The 18,610-nt window shown below is 34.0% G+C and overlaps 1 protein-coding gene across 2 annotated transcripts in view; it reads left to right on the plus strand.

The window, feature by feature from the left end:
* The window catches only part of KCNT2 (potassium sodium-activated channel subfamily T member 2), a gene marked incomplete at both ends in the record, with an annotated part of 114,370 nt that overhangs the window by 72,232 nt on the left and 23,528 nt on the right, over nucleotides 1-18,610 (plus strand). For both annotated transcript variants that reach the window (XM_079536377.1, XM_079536378.1), the window contains 7 exons: nucleotides 1,971-2,079; nucleotides 9,477-9,585; nucleotides 13,262-13,411; nucleotides 14,463-14,692; nucleotides 15,538-15,754; nucleotides 17,064-17,169; nucleotides 17,424-17,596. In XM_079536377.1, coding sequence (XP_079392503.1) covers nucleotides 1,971-2,079; nucleotides 9,477-9,585; nucleotides 13,262-13,411; nucleotides 14,463-14,692; nucleotides 15,538-15,754; nucleotides 17,064-17,169; nucleotides 17,424-17,596 — 1,094 coding nt within the window. The remainder of the gene's footprint in view (nucleotides 1-1,970; nucleotides 2,080-9,476; nucleotides 9,586-13,261; nucleotides 13,412-14,462; nucleotides 14,693-15,537; nucleotides 15,755-17,063; nucleotides 17,170-17,423; nucleotides 17,597-18,610) is intronic.

Genomic DNA, 18,610 nt, shown 5'->3' on the forward strand with positions numbered 1-18,610 from the left:
CCTACCTGTATTTTCATTTCTATCCCTGGACTGCCTCTGTGATGTGAAAGTAACTGGGGAAAAATTCTAATTTTGTGAGAATCCTAAATAACCAGCTTTTGTACACAAACATATGCTTATGACAACGGAAATATTAAGAGCACATGCATACCAAGATGATCTCCTGAAACTGTATAAAGCATTTAAGTACCTACTTTATATATGTTACGCATTTGTAAATTGCTTCAAAAAATAGCAAATGGAATACAATATATACTTAGCAGTTCTGAAACTGTGAATGTGCCAAATGATTGCAAGTTTTTAAGTATCTTTCCCATTCTTTTATAATCATCTAAAAATATTTTATTTTGAAATCAATCAACACCTACTTCTATAGGTCTAGGTTCAGTAATTTTTTTCTTTCTAATGACATTTGCATTTTAAAAATTGTAGTAAGCTTTATTAATTCTCAACTTCAGAAATTCTTTCACCTTCCAAAAAATGGTAATGCTTTATAGAGAAAATATTTCTAAAAAAATTTCAGAGAATATATGAATAACAGTGAGAAGAACAGAGGACGAGTAAACAGGGCTTGAAGCATACAATTAAATGTATTTGGTGGTGCAGCTTTGGTTTATCACAGTAAGTTTAATTTTAGCTCCTTATATAATCCTTAAGAATAAAAACAGTCACCTAAATTTTATTAAATCTAAGCTACATTTCTATTCATGTAGTACACAGGAAATAACTCTTTCTCACCATTTTACAGACCAATGTGTTTTTTGCATGACTACTATCAGAAATGCAGTGGGGAATTTAGTAACCTCAAACTCTGCAATGAGGCTCCATTATCACTGCAGATGACTATGTTTTCTTGGCACCTTTTGTATAAAATAATAGATAACATATCTGCAATATTACAGACATTCAAATCTGTTCCAAATCCACCTCAAAACAACTGGCTTCTGTAGTGTATCTCTGTGACCTCCTTCTGTCCCATTACCTAGCCATTTGCTACTGCTGAGGTATGCTGGCATTTCAGTCCCTTGAAACTAGACAGGAAAAAAAAAATCCAAATGCAAAGAAGGACCTCCGAAAACAAAACCAACACAATCACTCCCCCTCATAAGAAATCATACATGACAGACAAAGAGAAGAAAACGTGACTTTATACAAGCAAAGTTTAGAGCATGGTACAGCTGAGTTCTGAAATTTCCTGAATCAATGCAGTAATCCTACATCTTTCATAAAAAGTTAATTTAAAACTCATGAACTAATGCATTTCACCATCCTCAAAAGGTCTTCCTGTTATGATTTCATTCTAGTATTTCTAGTGCAAAAAATACTCGCTACCATCTCAAGTGACATTAAAACATCATGGTTTGAAAATGTCAATTAAGTAAAAGGCAAAGATTTTCCCTTGAGTTCATGAGTCTGGAAGCCTTTCTTATGGCAAATGCTGCAAACATAATGAATCATTCTTTACATATTATCTATTCATAGCACCAATTTCATGACTAGGCAAGACATTTCAACTCAAACATTGTTTCCTAAGTGCAGTTCTTAATTACTCCTTTTTAGTTCTGAAATAAATAAAAATTGATCACTAATACATTGAAATTAGCCATACCTCATTAAATTCATTATACGAATTAGTGGATATATTACTGTATACTTTCATGGAGTAGGAATATTATTCCTACCATTAACTCACTCTTGACAGTAATGGGCAGAAAAGCCAACAGGCTGGAAAATCTTTTATACTCCTATGATCAGTAGCTGACTAAATGTGTGTGCATATTTACATGTGTGTCATATATAAGTAATATTACATGCTATATGGAAGGGGTACATAAATATCCATACCAGATGGTGTTGTACGGTTTTTGAAATGAATTTCCTGCAATACAGACTTGTAAAGCATTATTTTTCTAATGTATCCTCGTGATTACACGTGTTTTATTGTTATAATTTCTTACTTTTTATTTTAGGATCATCAAACCATTTTAAGAGCATGGGCTGTTAAAGACTTTGCCCCGAACTGCCCTTTGTATGTCCAAATACTGAAACCTGAGAATAAATTCCACATCAAGTTTGCAGGTAAGTGTGAGATTTCAGCCATTTGAATTGCTTGTTTGTATTTGGCAGCTTGTTTCATGAATGCATAATCAAAGGGAGATTCCCTAAGTATATTTACTAGTTAGAAGCTCATTAAAAGCTTAACATTTTCAAGTAGTATGGGTTAATGTATCCTCTCAATAGTAAAATAACATTTCTATATCAGGCTCTTATAAATAAGCATTTGAAGGATACTCATTTCATATAGCACAGTGTTACTTGATATATCATACATTGTTACTTCTCAATTATAAATCCGGGTAAGTTTTATCCATGTCTTTAAATCATTTCTGACTTTTATAGCATACTGTTACCAAGGGATATATGAAAAGACCTACTTAGAAAAGGTCAAAATTCATTCGAGAAAAAAGAAATCTTTACACTGGGATGCTTTTCTCTAGCTCATATGAAAAAGTATTTTTTTTTTTTTCTTTCAAATATTTTAGAAAGAGAAATGTAATTTAGTTCTGTATCCAGTGAAATTCATATCTTGGAAAATAAAAAATGCAAAATGATGTAAGAAATCCAGATAAAACCTCTCTCATAAGAATGGATTACTAGCTCTAAATTCAGAAACTTTCTCAGCACTGTGTAGGCGGAAATCTATGTCTCTCTGTCACATACACGTATATCCACACACACACATATACTTATGTGCAAAATATATGAATACTCTTTACAATAACAATTCATTTTACTTCTCTCTGGAAAAGTAGCACCATGAAGCAGGAGAAAAGCTTTCCTTTTCAACTGTAATTTTGAAAATTCAGTTTTCTTGAAGGATACTCTAAGCAAGAAGGGACTGCTGATTCATACAAAATTCAAAAAAACTAAATGGACAAATATTAGTCTCCTTCATCATCCCAAGAACGTGATGAAGAAGTAAATTTCAGTACAGAACGAACCCAGAGATTTTAAAAGCTACTGCATTTGCCACAAGGTTGGAAAAAGATGAAAAAGCATAAATAGCAGTCTGAAAGTTATGAAAGTATAATCTTAAACTATGAGATAGCACAGCAGGGAATAAAACTCATGCTGTGACAGGAATGATGATGCTTTTTCATCTCCCCTTTAGAACCACGTAGCACAAACAATCTCTTCCCTCTACTCTCTCTACTCATGGCCACTTCTCTTTACTAGTAACTGTTAATTTATTGCTACTAGTTGTATTTTTAAGAGTTTCATTATTCTGAATCCCTGAATGTCTCTGTAGGGGCAGTGTATACTGTGTATACAATGCTCTGAAATCAATGCTTCCTATTTTGTGATGTTGGCCACAACGTCAGAGGTTGATGTTGGTGGTAGGCAGTAGAGGTTGAACCTTCTTGTCAATATTCCATAATATTTTGTTGCCATGTGATAGATGACAGCAGAGGGGCAGTCTGACAGAATTGTGTCCAAAGTGAAAGTGCTTATGAAGCAAAGGTGTGTCACTGAATTCCTCCATACCAACAAACAAACCAACCAAAAAAGCACCAATTGGCATTCACTGACATTTGCTGAACATTTCCAGAGACCAAAGAGTGGATGTGAGTACAGAGAGGCAGCAGGTGGTGCATTTCACTAAAGGCAGCAGTAACAGTGGGTCATCTTCTCTAGTGTGCGTTCTCATGGGCGTAGCATGCAGGCACTTGTTCACCACTGTTGGAAATGCACAGTTAATGATTGAAAAAGTGTTTTGTAGCTGAGAATTTGCTCTATCAAATTGATTTATTGTGTTCTTTGTATCTGTTATCATTTCTACAGAAATAAACAGGAAGCATTACTTTCAGAGTGACCTACATATAACTAGATTTCCAAAACAGAGGGTTTTTTCCCCCTCGTGTGTCCTAAGTCACACTAAGTTTGTCCTAAGAACAAAGCAAAATGAGCAAATTGGAAACAACCCAAAACCAAAACATTTTAATATTTCCCTCCTTCGAGCTTAATCAATCTTTTATCTCACTGTCTTCATTTATATTCCTTACTTCTTGAAGGTCTTGAGAAAACCTTATGTATTCTCTACCACATTATCCTCCTCTAATATCGATTGTCAAATTACTGAATTGTAGGGCTGAATATTTATAGAGCACCTTACTTCTCAAAATTATTTTGAATGGATCACTGTATCCATTTCCACACATGCTTGTTGCAAATAGCATTATTTATTTATGTCTTACAGTTTCACCATGCAGCAGTTTATAGCAGAGAATTACAAGCATTTCTATAAGATTTAATTTATCTTACTGATTACACCAGAAATTTTTAATGCAGTTTTAAATTTGGTCAGGTTACCAGCACAGTATAAACATCATCATTAGATGCTGACCTATCACAAATATTTGCCCACTAATGCTTACAATCATTAGAATAATGTTTGCCTGCAGACTCTTTCCTAGGACGACTTCACTGTGATTACTAATCTTGTTCAATTCTGCTTTGATCTGATACATATGCCCAGTGGAGGCTACAAACTATACTCCTGTCCAGGGTCTTTACAAATAAAATTTGTTGTAACTATATGCAACGATTTTTTAAGTGCTTTTCCTATTATGATTTAGAACTGTTTTATTACTGCCTTAATGCAAAAGGCTTCTTTTGAATTTGATATTCCTTTAAAAATGACTCCTTTCTTCTAGAGGTTTCCCAAACCAATACTGTGCATTTTTATGAACGTGAAATACTCAGTATTTCTTCTTCCTTTACTTTTCCATTTTTTATTGTGCGTTTTTGCATACAAGTTTAGAGGCAACAATTCTCAAAAAAAAGTCACTGAACTTAAGAAAAAAACCCACAGATTTCAGAAAAGTTCTCCTGACACGTTTTATTTTTAACTAAATCGAAAACTTCTAAAACACTACAGCATCTCAGCATCATACTTTAGCCACTAAACCTACACGGCATAAGATAGTACTGAAATTTAGATCTTAAGTTAATTCTCCTGAAGAAAGTCTGCAGGATGCTGTTCTGTCTTAAGCTTTAGAAACAGTATAAATGACAAGTCATTGTTAATTTCTGTGTAGTAGGCAATATTTTGTCTTTTTTTTTTCTCCTGTTTAATGAGAGTACAAGAACTTATTATCACAGTGAGGGAATAGAGATACTTTGCACTGAATAATATGGCTTGTCAGAAAAGGAATGTTTTCACTCTGTGTCAGAGACAGACCCTTGCATCTTCTATTTTCCTCTATTTTTTACAGTCAGCAACTCTAACAGTCATTAGATGGGCAAGGAAACACTATCACCATTTATAACAATCTTTTGCCTGGAGTTTAAATGCTGTAATTCTTAGTCATGTCTCTCACTGCATCAAAAGAGGGGTGAGGGAGGCAACTGTTTCCCTCTATTTTGCCTTCATAAGACCTGAGTACTGTGTCAAGACCTGGAGCCCCCTATACAAGAAAGATATGGAACTGCTGGAGCACATCCAGAGGAGGCCACTAAGATGATCAGAGCACTGGAGCACCTATCCTATGAAGAAAGGTTGAGGTTGAGTTGGGCTTGTTTAGTTTGCAGAAGAGAAAGCTCTGGAGAGACCTCACTGCAGCCTTCCAGTACTTTAAGAATGCTTATAAACAAGACTGCGCAGAATTTTTACATGGGCAGATAGTTTTAGGAAAGGGGGAATGGCTTGAAACTAAATGAGAGGATATTTAAATTAGAGACTAGAAGGTAATTCTTTACTCAGAGGGTAGTGAGACACTGGAACAGGTTGACCAGGAAGTATGTGCCCCATTCCTGGAGGCGTTCAAGGCCAAGTTGGATGGGGCACAAGGCAGCCTGGTCTGGTGGGTGGCAACCAGCTTACAGCAGGGGGTTAGAACTAGATGATCTTTAACATCCCTTCCAACACAAGCCATTTTTATAATTCTGTGCTTTCCAATATACAAATACCTTCATATAACTCATCTTTCTTTCAGTAATATTGCATTTTACTTCACTTGCAGTTGCCGATGGTTTTATTAGTCCTTCAGCTTTTCCTTTAAACACAGGACTACAAAAGGCTGTGTACCCTTAATATATGCATCTGGCATTGCATTTTAGCACAAACATGAAATAAAGTGAAAGTTATCTACAGTAGAACAGTAAATTTATTCAATTTAGAGACCAGAATAAATTACTTATTTTCTGAGTTTTACTAATAAATTTCATATGCTTGCTAGAAAATAAACATCTCTACCTTGAATGTTCAGAAAACTTATATAATCACAGTTCCAGGAATAGGAACATATTTTGTGATTCTTAATTTACTCAAAATATAGTAATGAATTAGCTCAGATTGGTGAAGTCTGATTTTACATCTTCAGTGGATTATGAGAAAGGAACATAGTCCAGATTCGCGGAAATGGATATTGAATGCATCTGATGATTAATCTATCCAACCATGGATAAAAAAAAATAGTCTGGAGATAATAGATGGACGTTTTTCTCTATCTAGTATGTTAGTACTCATGTTAACTTATCAAATTAAGAAAAGCCAGGTTTCTCAGAGTAGTTATGTCAGATAGACCTGACACGTTCTTACCACGTGGCTGATGCTATAGACATAAATCAGTATTTTGCATATACTTAATCTTCAATATCATTACAGAAGTCTTAACTCACTTCATAGCATTATTACCTCTATTTGTGACAGACTTAACATGTTTTCTACCAAAAAGTATTTTCAAAGAAACTACAACTTTGAAAAAATTTAAAAGGCATATTTCTGTAGTATAAATGCAATCCTTCTATTTGGTAAATTGGTTTGACATCCTTAATATTCAATTCAAGATGAACTGCAATTTATTCCTCTGCCATATGGAATGACTGATTTGATGATATTAGTAACCAAAGTCCGAGGACTTGATCAGTTTCCCAGACTACTGGACCATCACCCAGCTTCCTCCCTACTCAGTTTAGAAGAGAAAGCATTAAATATTATACACAACCCTCACCACATGTCAACAATAAGAGTACTGAACATAAATGTAAAGCACAATGACATTATAGACATGCTATGATCTCTCAAATAATTAGAGAAAAAAGTTCATCTTGACCTAATCTTCATATAATACAAGAACTTAGCTGCAGCCAAAGAGGAGAAACCCATAGTACCACTACTTAAGTTTCAAATTAAAACAGAAAAGAAGGAAAAGAACAAAAATAGTATGAAAGATTCATCTTATTAATGTGAAAGTGTAACTTAGGAGGGGAAGGAGAGAGAATCAAACAATTCACATGGTAAGCACCATAAAAAAAAAAAAAAAAAAAAAAAAGCCAGCACAAATCAATAGGTATACAGAAAGAAGCAGCATTACTGGGAGTTACAATTTGAAAAACGTGCTATTTCTGTCTTGCACGTCAAGACTTATTATGAAGACAGAAGAAGTTAGTACAAGCTGCATTTTTCTGTGAATTGAAAACATGAATAAGCATCTCTTAAGTTCAGGAACATTCTAACAATAGCAATATACACATTTCTGGAATAAGACAAGATTAGGTCCAATTACCTTGTATTGGTCCAACCAAGAACAAAACTTGTTCCTAATACAGTGAAGAGTCACAATATGCAATCTTATGCCATAACACTTTGGATTATTATTTTTGAGGCATGCATGCAAGTCAGATAAAAAAGGCAGATGAACCTTAGAAGTTAAATTCAGAATTAAATCAAGTTCCTGCGTTGGGACTTACTGAGCTTAAAGCTGATTTACTATTTATAAGTAAGTATTCTACATAGCATTCCCTTTTCTTCCTAAAATGCCGAATAGGAATCAAGAAGGATTGCTTCATTATATAGTCTGGAGATTATGTTTTTATCAGTGAATAAGAACAATATTCCTAACCACGGTAATTAAGAGTGCTAAGAAGCTTTTGTCCACACTCTCATATTACCTCTAAGAACTTCAAAGCCTTCAAAACACTTCTGAAGTAGGAATTATTTTCATACATTTTTCAGATACACAAATACATGAGTGGCTCACGCAAGGTCAAAGTCTACAAGAGAAGTGGAATTTGTCCTATGAGTTCCATGGACATGGTGACCTATGTAAAGATCTTGACAACACATTGCAAATTCCTTACATGTGTGAGATTAAGGTGGCTAGAGCAGACATCTCTTTACTAGGTGCAATCCTCTGTTTGTGCAATATTATTCATAAAAACCATCCAGAAGGTATAGCCACACATTAGAAAAGATAGAGTATATGAAAGATTTAAGTGAGATATATACTTTCCACACACATTGTGCCATCCATTGTTTACTCCTTTTCATTTGTATATAATCAGGTCAGCATGTACATTTCTGTTCAAGTACAAGATATGAAATAGAAGATGATGAAATAATTTCTCTGTATATTTTTCTTTGGTCTGTTTTCAAAATTATTAGCTATATTACAACATTTTTCTAAAGAAGAAATGAAAGGAACTTCTTGACAAAATCCTACACAAATTCAAAAATGAATTTCCTGTTCCTTCGATATGGGGAAGTTAATATTCATTTTCATAGATCTTTGCTACCTTTGTAAAGGTAATGGAATATAGATATTTCATCCAAGTTGTACACTATGCCTTATCCTCTCAAAATCTTTAGGTTAAATTTCAAATAGATGTATTAGTGGCACATGGTCAACTAAAAAAGCACATTTCTGTCTGAGATCCCTTTTGCAGCAAACAATTGCTATAATTGAAATTTATTTAGGGGAAGAAAAACCTCAATTTGTTCTATATTTGACAGTGTCTTCACAAAACTCAGTCTTTCCCTATGACATTTAAATAGGCCTCGATCTTTAGAAAGATCAAGAATGAATTTCCCCTTTCAAAGGCAGCAGCCATTAGCTGTTTTCAGGGGCAAATATTAGTCAAATCAACAAAATAAAAGCTACTGAAGTGCAAATATCCCAGAGCTACTTCCAAACAACCAGTCTGTAAACCAGCATTACATATCTAATTGAGGAGATACTCCTACATTGCAGTACTCTGTGTGTACTATTTTCTGAAAACAGAAATTGCATGGTGCAGAACTTACATCTCTGTGCTGCGCTTGATATGTTTATACCAGATCATATTAACTGCCAAAGGTGCAAATTTGTGAACTGAATTATGTTACTAGGCCTACTTGTAACTACCAGTGAAGCAAGATAGTGGAACTTAGATTTACAGGGCCATTACATCTCTGTCCTTCAGCTGCACCTGAAGTAGGATCTGGATGAAAAATTAACTTCAGTCATGCAACCTGAAAGGCAGCATAGATGGGGTAAATTGTACATAGTTACTCTCCAAGTGAAAGTGAATGCTGAAGATCTGGAGGCAATTTCTCCGTTAACTTCACTATTTTCTTATGCAAATATAGGAATTTATAATTCTGTTTAATGAAAAGTATTTTTATAAAATGATTTCTATTTTTTTTTTTTCCACAGATCACGTTGTGTGTGAAGAAGAATTCAAATATGCTATGCTAGCTCTAAACTGTATATGTCCAGCTACCTCTACATTGATCACACTGCTGGTTCATACCTCCAGGGGACAGTAAGTATATATTACCATTAACAAGCAAAAGCACGCCTTGCAGAAGTTACAGCTGAGATTCTGTATAACATGGCTTAACTTGATCGCTGGGCAACTGCTTCAGTTTTAGAAGCAAATTGGTATTTTCAGCTCTTTAAAGACATCAAGATATTTTAATTAAGGTATGATAATTTCAAAAAAGATTTTCTTCTCATGCTCCAAATATTGAATTTCTTGCATAGTGTTATCAGTTCCACAATAGAAAGTGTTCACTGCCTTTTTTTTTTTTTTTTGCTAACATACAAACTATTATGTGCGATTCGGAGCAAGGACATCAAGAAGCAAGCAAATACACATACAAGGAGATGGTTTTTAACATAACCACCACATATGTGTACGGAAAGGCATAGTGAATTATGGTGTCTCTACAGACTGCATAATCACCCTTTGAACTTCTCTATATTTATTAGAAGAATTCTACCAAATCTATTATTCCTAGTATGCTATTGACATGGAACACTAAGGTATTCTTAAGAAAATGCCATGAGCCGAGAGAAGCATTAACAAGTAAATCTGAGTATATCTGTAAAAGTGGAGTACATGCATACAGACTGTGCATTTGACAGCAGTAGAAATGCATGTTTTTTCAAATAACTAGATGTCCAGTAATATCTTGATATTCATAAACAGAGTTATTTAACCTTCTGTATGGCACTTGCAGTATTTTTCTGTGCCAAAGATAGGGAACAGCGAAATATAGCTAGAATTTTTGTTACCAGCAACAACAAATATCAAGGCTTTAGTGCCCCTGTTTGAAGTTGCATTTGAAGTCAATCAGTATGCAATAAAATATATGTTTCCATGCCTCCTGAAAACCATGGTGACATACAATCTCTTTCTTCCCACTTCTCATTTCATGACATGCATGAACAGAATACAGAGCCATTTAAGATTATTCCATATTATTTTTGTATGAAAGAAGAATAGCATACCTAGCAGATATCAGAGAGTTTTCAGTAAGCACAAAAACTGACATTATGCAACGTTTTCTACTATGCCTGAGAACATCAGCATTTCTATTTCAGGCATATTGATAATTTAATATAGATTCCCAGCTCTGGTTCAAGTAACTACAGCAGAATGCAAAAGTACTTATTTTTTTTCCCCACTAGGAATTAATTGATGTAATCAAGGTTGTTGAAGTAACTGAAGCAAATTTGAATTATCTTCACAAACACAGAAGTTAAAGAAGATCAAGTATTTCAAATGCATTATCTTTGCTACAAAATATGTAATTCCCAGAGCGGTGTTTTCTTCTTTTCCTTTTATTTCTTACAACTTTCACCTGGAAATACTGGAATATGTTTCCAAAGATCTAATTTAACTCTGTTGATTCACAAGCTTAGGAACTTTATTGTAGCATTGGGAGTGTTTGTTCAAATCTATATCATAGATAAGACTTCATTCAGAAAATAGTTTGATTGATAATTCAGAACTTCAAAATAAAAAAATTTCTCCCTGCTACTCAAATAAATGAGCAGATGTTCCCACACATAGTGAGTTCTTATAGTGATTAAGCTTTATCAAGGTCCCTTTCCTAGAGTTCTTTCTGATCCAGCTCTCTCTGTCACTTGAAGCATGAAGCAGACAGCTTCTCCCATCTTTTAGATCCACTAGGAGCTGGCATTCACAGCCACCTGTAGCTGTAGTCACTGCTGAGGGAGGTCCTGAAAGCTTTCAGCCACAGCAATGCTCCCAGCTGCCAGATACTAACTTGTCCCTTTTGCAAAGCTTTTTGGAAGAATGATGCTTCCGAAAGCCATCATGAGCGATGTTTATCAGAGAACTACAGAAAGCTTGAACACTGAAAAATCCTACCAGACTCAAATATTAACTCAAAAGTATTAATGCAGCTGTTTGTACTCCTATAAATCAAGTACCAGCTAATTTATGTACAGTTACACACTGGGATCTACTTCCTATACTTACTAAGTAGTGTGACACTTAATAACATAAGCTTCATGATTATCAGAAAAGAACTAAGTACACGGAAATTACTGCAAATTGAAAGCAATAAATAGCAGCAGAGCACAGAAAAATAATTACTCTGTACTATCCTAATTAGAATGATAAAACAATAAACAGTAAAGAAGAAACATGCATAAATTAAATAAATTAAAGCATATTTACCAGTATAAATCTGTGAGTAGGTTAGGGAAAATGTGCATTTCCCAAGCAATTTTGACCAGACCAACTTTATATTAAGATTAAGAAGTTTGCTGCTGCTTATGCCATCTAGCTTTAGTAATATTCACAGTGGCCAGGCTAGTTGCAATTCATCTTATTCTCATAGAAGGTGTTTGTAGAACTCAGATTATGAGGCACAACATTTCTATCTTTATTTTTATTTATAATTTTATTATTGATTACTATTAATCTTAACATTTACCTTTAAACACTTCCAATCTATTAATAGAACTCTAACACAGTTTATAATACAATACAAAGTTCTGGAAGAAAGTAGCATTTTTGACCTGAACTTCATGTGATCGTTACAGAACGGCACCATGGGAAGCTTTTCGACAACTAACTGGAACCAGACAGACTCTGAACAGGTAAGCATTTCAGTTTGGGGCGGGAGAGGGGTGCTAAAATTCAATATGGAACAATTTTCTTCTGTAATTAGGTTTCGAATTCTGCTATTCTATATATAATGCACTGTTTTTTAATACCGTTGCAATAAAAATGTTTACTTTATATTCATTAACCTTGGAACAAAATGTTTCTGTGCTGAGGGTGAGGAAAAATAAAAACTCAAGAAAAACAAATTATGTCATGATACTGAAAAAGTAGAAATGAATACTAACAAGTCACAGTATCTAGAGATCTTAGCTGCAAAAGGCAAAATGCAGAGCATATTTGTCACTTGTTTGTTCTGATAAAGATACATATAATTCCACTGTACCTAGCAAAGCCCACAAAGATGGAAACTTGGTCAGTAAGGGGTTCACAGAGGCCCATAGCCTGCAAGTTTTTGTGTTAGCAAGGTTTGGAACATTTCCATTAACAATGCATTTGGATAAGGAACGTTAGCTGCACTTAGTAAAGGACCCTTAAAATGATTAATAATTTCTTTTCTTGCACTAGAAAAGAGGATAGTATACAAGGCACAGTAACTAAAAACACCTTCTGGGTAAATACTGAAGACAACAAACATGAGCAAATGCAGAGAAAAATCTTTCTTACATATAAAGTGACATAAATCAAATGAGTCCTGCCTACATAAGTTATTTTCAATTATTCTTCACCACTTCAAACAGGAACCAGACAATCTGCGAAGAATCTGAAGAGACTGTCTTTATGAATAGAATAAGCATGCTGTTGGTTTCACCTGTCATCTTTCAATTACAGTGAATCTACTTCTTGTGGTGTGAATTTAACCTAATTCCACCATGTTTCTCCTGGCATTGAAGTACATAATCCGACTATTACTTAGCAGAAAATGCTCTCTATTTCATAAAAATAATCTTCTTATTTACAGTGTTACCAAGCTTTGATCTCAGATACTTCCTTCAGATTAGCCCATGGGACATTTCCAATAGATGTTTATAATTTCTACTGCTTAGTGATAATGCACTGATTGCTAAGAATGGTACATTAAGTTTTAAATTATTCTCTTTATCTGTACATGTTTCAGAGAGAGTCAGCAATCATCAGAACAGTGGCAGAAAATGTATGGCAGATGCTCTGGTAATGAAGTGTTTCACATTAACCTGGAAGAAAGTACTTTTTTTGCTGAGTATGAGGGGAAAAGCTTCACATATGCTTCTTTCCATGCACATAAAAAGTATGTTTATTTTCCTATAAAAGATTGACTTTAAAATTTTGCCTCAAATGTAGCTCTGCATTCAAAAGTGCAATATCAGGCATTACTCTGTTTCTGGATTAAAACATCTGGCCACCAATATACTCAATTGTATATTAGGAAATATATTTCATTCAATTGTAACTTCTGTAAGTTACAGTTGGTCATGTAAAGGCTAATATTGGTTCTTTATAGGCAGCTTAATCTGGGAGAATAGAATATAAAGGATATATAGGATAAGCTTGATAACCATAACGAATCATACCTTAGACAAAGATTATATCAGAACACAAATCCTTTTCACTTTTTTTTTTGTTTTCAGTGGTTTGATTCAGGAGCCAACTGGAAATCCAGCATGTTCAGTTTTACGCAAAGCATTCAATTTTAAGCTGATTCCTGCTATACCCCCGTGATTGTTCAGAATACTTTTTTCCCCACTTAGATCCAATTTTAAGAACATTAATACATCTTCTTTATGTTCCAGATCATGCATCTTTTATTCAGTACTGATGTGTGAATGGAACTTACAGACTCATCAAACTTTGAACGTTTGATCTTATTTTCATAATTAATAAGTGACCAAAGATTATTTTAGTTTTATTTCCTTATTTTCTCTCTCTAATTAAATAGATTTTTAGAAGTGAATGGCTGAATATTCTTAAAGTAGTTTCCAGGACATGGAACAATTTAACATGATGAATACATTTTTCATAGAAAGTATCCATTTCTCTGTTAATAATTTCTCAGAAGGGATTAATCATCTGTTAGAAAAATTAACTGAGACATCTCTAGTAGAATCTCCAGAGATAAAGAAACACATTGGAATCAGATACCTATGGATTCATCATTTAAAAAAAAACTGCTTGATGATCCACTTAGGAGATAAAATTTTTTCAAACATTTGACAACAAAAATTCTGGAAAGATTCTATTTGTACAGTATAAAATATACAGAAGGCTCGTTTTTGACAGTGGAAATTCTAGTATATACAGAACTATAAAAAATGAACCATGCCTCTCCTTTTCTAATTAAGGTTTGGAGTCTGTCTGATTGGTGTTAGAAAGGAAGATAACAAAAACATTTTGCTGAATCCAGGTCCTCGGTATATCATGAGTTCTACAGATATATGCTTTTATATAAATATCACCAAAGAAGAGAATTCTGCTTTCAAGAAGCAAGAAAAACACAGAAAAAGACATGAATCAAAATTATCTTATCATGGAGCATCTAGGTTGCCTGTACACAGTATAATAGCCAGCATGGGTAAGTTAACAGAAAAACATGTCTCACAACATGTTCAATTAACAGTGCATTTCAAGCTTTTAAAAATGTATTCCTGTAATTAAGAAATTAAAATAGAGTGCAGAAAGTATATTAAACATTTCCCGTTTTCTTTTCCTAAAAAGGGTATTTTTCCCTTAACTGTATATATATATATATATGTGTGTATATGAATAAATACGTCATGGAGACTTTTTTTTTTTTTTAACACAATTTATGGTTTGCAAACGCATGAAATAGCATCAATTAATTTATTATAAATTAGTTCAATTCTACATAATGGTAATTACCATCAAGATTTAACATCTCTTCCACGCCAAGTTACTAGTTGGTTTTATTACAACAAAGAATCTCCAACCACTACATTTTCTCCCTAATTTCAGGCAACAATATCACGAAAAAAGAAACAGAAAACTAAAAATTAAAAAGTAAATTAAAAAGTATCGAGAACTCAGGTGCCAACTTCTAATGTGGGTTTTAGAAATGTCAAAATATCTAGTGAGTTTGTTACATGTAGGGTCAAACTTATAATTATTACTAAATGATGTGCATGAATGAAATATGAAACCTACTGGTGATGCACATTAATATGAGTGAATTATACTTGGCATATATATATATTCATGGTTAGTGATAGTGCAGATGTACAGGAGAAGGCTTCCTCAAGAGTAAATATTTGTTATACTTTAATATGATAAACACAGCTAATGAATGTGGCATTCCTTTCAGTCTTTGTCCATGAGGTCTGAAAATCCCTACTAAATATGGGAATCTCATTTAAATGTTTTAACAATCACATTGTAAAACCAATTTCAACACTACTTCAGGAACCGTTGCTATCGATTTACAAGACACAGGATGCCGAACGTCCAGCGGACCTACACTAGCTCTTCCTTCTGAGGGAGGTAAAGAGGGCAGACGGCCCAGTATAGCACCTGTTCTGGAGGTTGCAGACTCATCCTCACTTCAGGCATGCGACCTTCTAAGTGACCAGTCAGAAGATGAAACCACTCCATCTGATGACGAAGTCTCTGCAGGCTTAGAGTATGTATATTTAATATAAACTAAGTAACATTATTTGAAACAAGCATGGGCAGTTTTGGGACACGCAGATCAATCCAAGAAGTTGTAGCAAGTAAGACACACAAAGGAAGTATTTCTTTTTAAGAAATGCCTTTATCTGGTAGCAGAATACTGTGATGCCTATTTTGAAAGAAGAAAAACAGACCACATCCTCTATTTACGGGAGATTTTCTACACGCTGTAATACAGATCTGTGTATAGCAGTTTATAGCATACACATCAAGTGACATTCATGACCATTTTTCCTACAGTTCATAATTACTAGGACTAAAGTAAGCTGTAAACAAATAAATACCTCTGTCCTTCCCTGACAATCAGGTAATTTAACAGGCACGTTGAACACTAACAGTAGGTACATGACTCCAAAACATAAGAACAATCCAAAATGTGATATGAGATAATATTATTACATCTAATTTAAAATGTTTGTTAGCACATTAGTGAAAGTAATGCTGCATTGCTCATAAAAAAGCAAATCTGGTAACCACCTTAAAATAAGATAGGCAATTATGTTTATTGGGATTACTGAAGAGAATATTAAAACTGAAATACTCAATTAAGCCAATAGCTTACCTAGCAGTTTTGCATCTCCAACTTGACTAAGTATGAGAAGCCCCAGGGAAGATCATAAAAATCCAATGAAAAAAATAATAGAATAAGTCATCTTCACTCTGTCAACTGAAACAACAGAATATAAAAGGCCGCCTATCTTCTCAGTCTTCCCCGATGGCTGTGGATATTCTGATCACGTATGTGCACCTCCCATTGCAAGTGACAGTCTTCCTCACTATCATGTAGTCTTTTATTAAAAATGAAGGCCAATTAGAAATTTCATTTTTGGTAAAAGAAGGTAACGACCTTACTTGTTCTTGAGATTCTGAATGATAAGTGGGGAAGGAATAGAAGCTGTCCCACCATGTTTTCTAGTTTTCCAACTTTCCTTATATTCCAGTGTGTTTAGAACACCAAGCCTGTACACTACAATATATCAGCCCATTTCCAAAGATGTTTAAAAAAAAAAAAAATAAAAAAAATAGCCAAAAAGAATTCCTTCAGTTCACAAAAATTTGACAGCTGTCAATACATTGTATAGAATGGGTCAAAGATTTAAATTACATACCTTTGTTCATTTAATATACTTGACTCTTAGTCCACAAATACTTGTTTAAATAGGCATAGGTATAAGCATCCCATAAAACAGCTGTATAATGCAATGTATTTCATTGTCTATACTAAAAAATGTTTTGTTTTTTTTTTTCTATTCTACTAGGTATGCCAAAGGCTATCCTCCTTACTCTCCTTACATTGGAAGTTCTCCCACATTTTGTCATCTTCTGCATGAAAAAGTACCCTTCTGTTGTCTAAGACTAGATAAGGTAAAGAGAGTTCTCTGGTATTGGATAAAACTGCATTCACATTTGTCTGCTGCATCTGAACATTTTTTGCTTAGACGTGAGCTTTGTCACAGACTAAGTTTCTCATCCTTTTTCATCTCCAAGCATTTGCATCTATCTAATCAGATCTGTTTCAGGTCAGCTGATACAATTTTCTATTTCTAGTGGTAAAACCTTCCATTCCACTAAACCTCTTCATTCATATCCACTGAACTTGTTTCTCGTTTTAATTTTAGGGGTGCCAGCATAACTACTATGAAGATGCCAAAGCCTACGGATTCAAAAATAAATTGATTATTGTTGCAGCAGAAACTGCTGGAAATGGCTTATATAATTTTATCGTCCCACTTAGAGCTTATTACAGACCGAAAAAAGAACTCAATCCCATTGTATTACTCCTGGATAACCCGTATGTAGATTTTAAAAATATTTCTGTCTCTTTTTTTTTTTTCTTTGTGATACATTTTAAAATCGTTTTATCATTACTTTGATAGGTGATCACTCTTCAGATGGCCAACTTAAAATCAAAAACATTATGGCACGTACATCTTTGCAAAAAATGAAAAAATACAGAACCTATATTGTTATATGCAAAACTGACTTTCTCCTGACTGTAAATGGCTGTATTACATTCTAATGTCCTTATTCTTCACAGGTGATGTTTCAATGAAGTATTAAAATATTTAAAGTAATATGAATAGTTGCTAAAATGAACTTTGTAAGCACTGTAAAAAAGTCAACTCGTGTAGCTAGTCATTTTTGTAGCTATGAAACTGCACTTCAAACACTGCTTTTACAAGTCACTTAATGGCCTTAATTGGAATATTTGTAACAATTTTAGACTCTAAGATAAATAGTTCTTTAGGCCAGTAGGATCCACTTTCTAATTCCCTTTCTCTGCAATAATGTTGTTGTTAATACCACACCTGTGTGGAGATCACTAAAATTATTAGCCTTTTTTGCATTAGCTTTTTAAACTTTAAGAAAAAACCTTCTGACAAGAGTACTGCTTAATAATCCGAACATAAATAATTAATTGTTTTTTTCTGGGGGGGCAGAGGCTGGGGGAGAACCATAGTACTGCTTAAGAACTTACTTGCAATAGCAGCTCTTTGGTGCTGCTTACATACTTAGAACCACAATTTGAAAGACACAAAAATGGAGGCTAGCCAGATAAGGAATATGAGGTTGAACTATGACTTAAAGAAATTACATCAGAAGATGCGCTGTACAGATGTTGATACTAAAGTGACACTTTGGTTTGCATGTATGTGCTCTGGTTTATTACAAGCAATTTTTTATGCAAAGATCTGCAATGAAGTGTTCTACTTTAGCCTCAAACAGCTTTTTAATGAAGCTGTATACACTTGTGTTTGCAACGCAAAGGTTTTAAGTGTATATATGTTATGGCATAAAATGAATT

This window comes from Tetrao urogallus, assembly GCF_951394365.1.
Source record: "Tetrao urogallus genome assembly, chromosome: 5".
NCBI classification, from domain to species: domain Eukaryota; kingdom Metazoa; phylum Chordata; class Aves; order Galliformes; family Phasianidae; genus Tetrao; species Tetrao urogallus.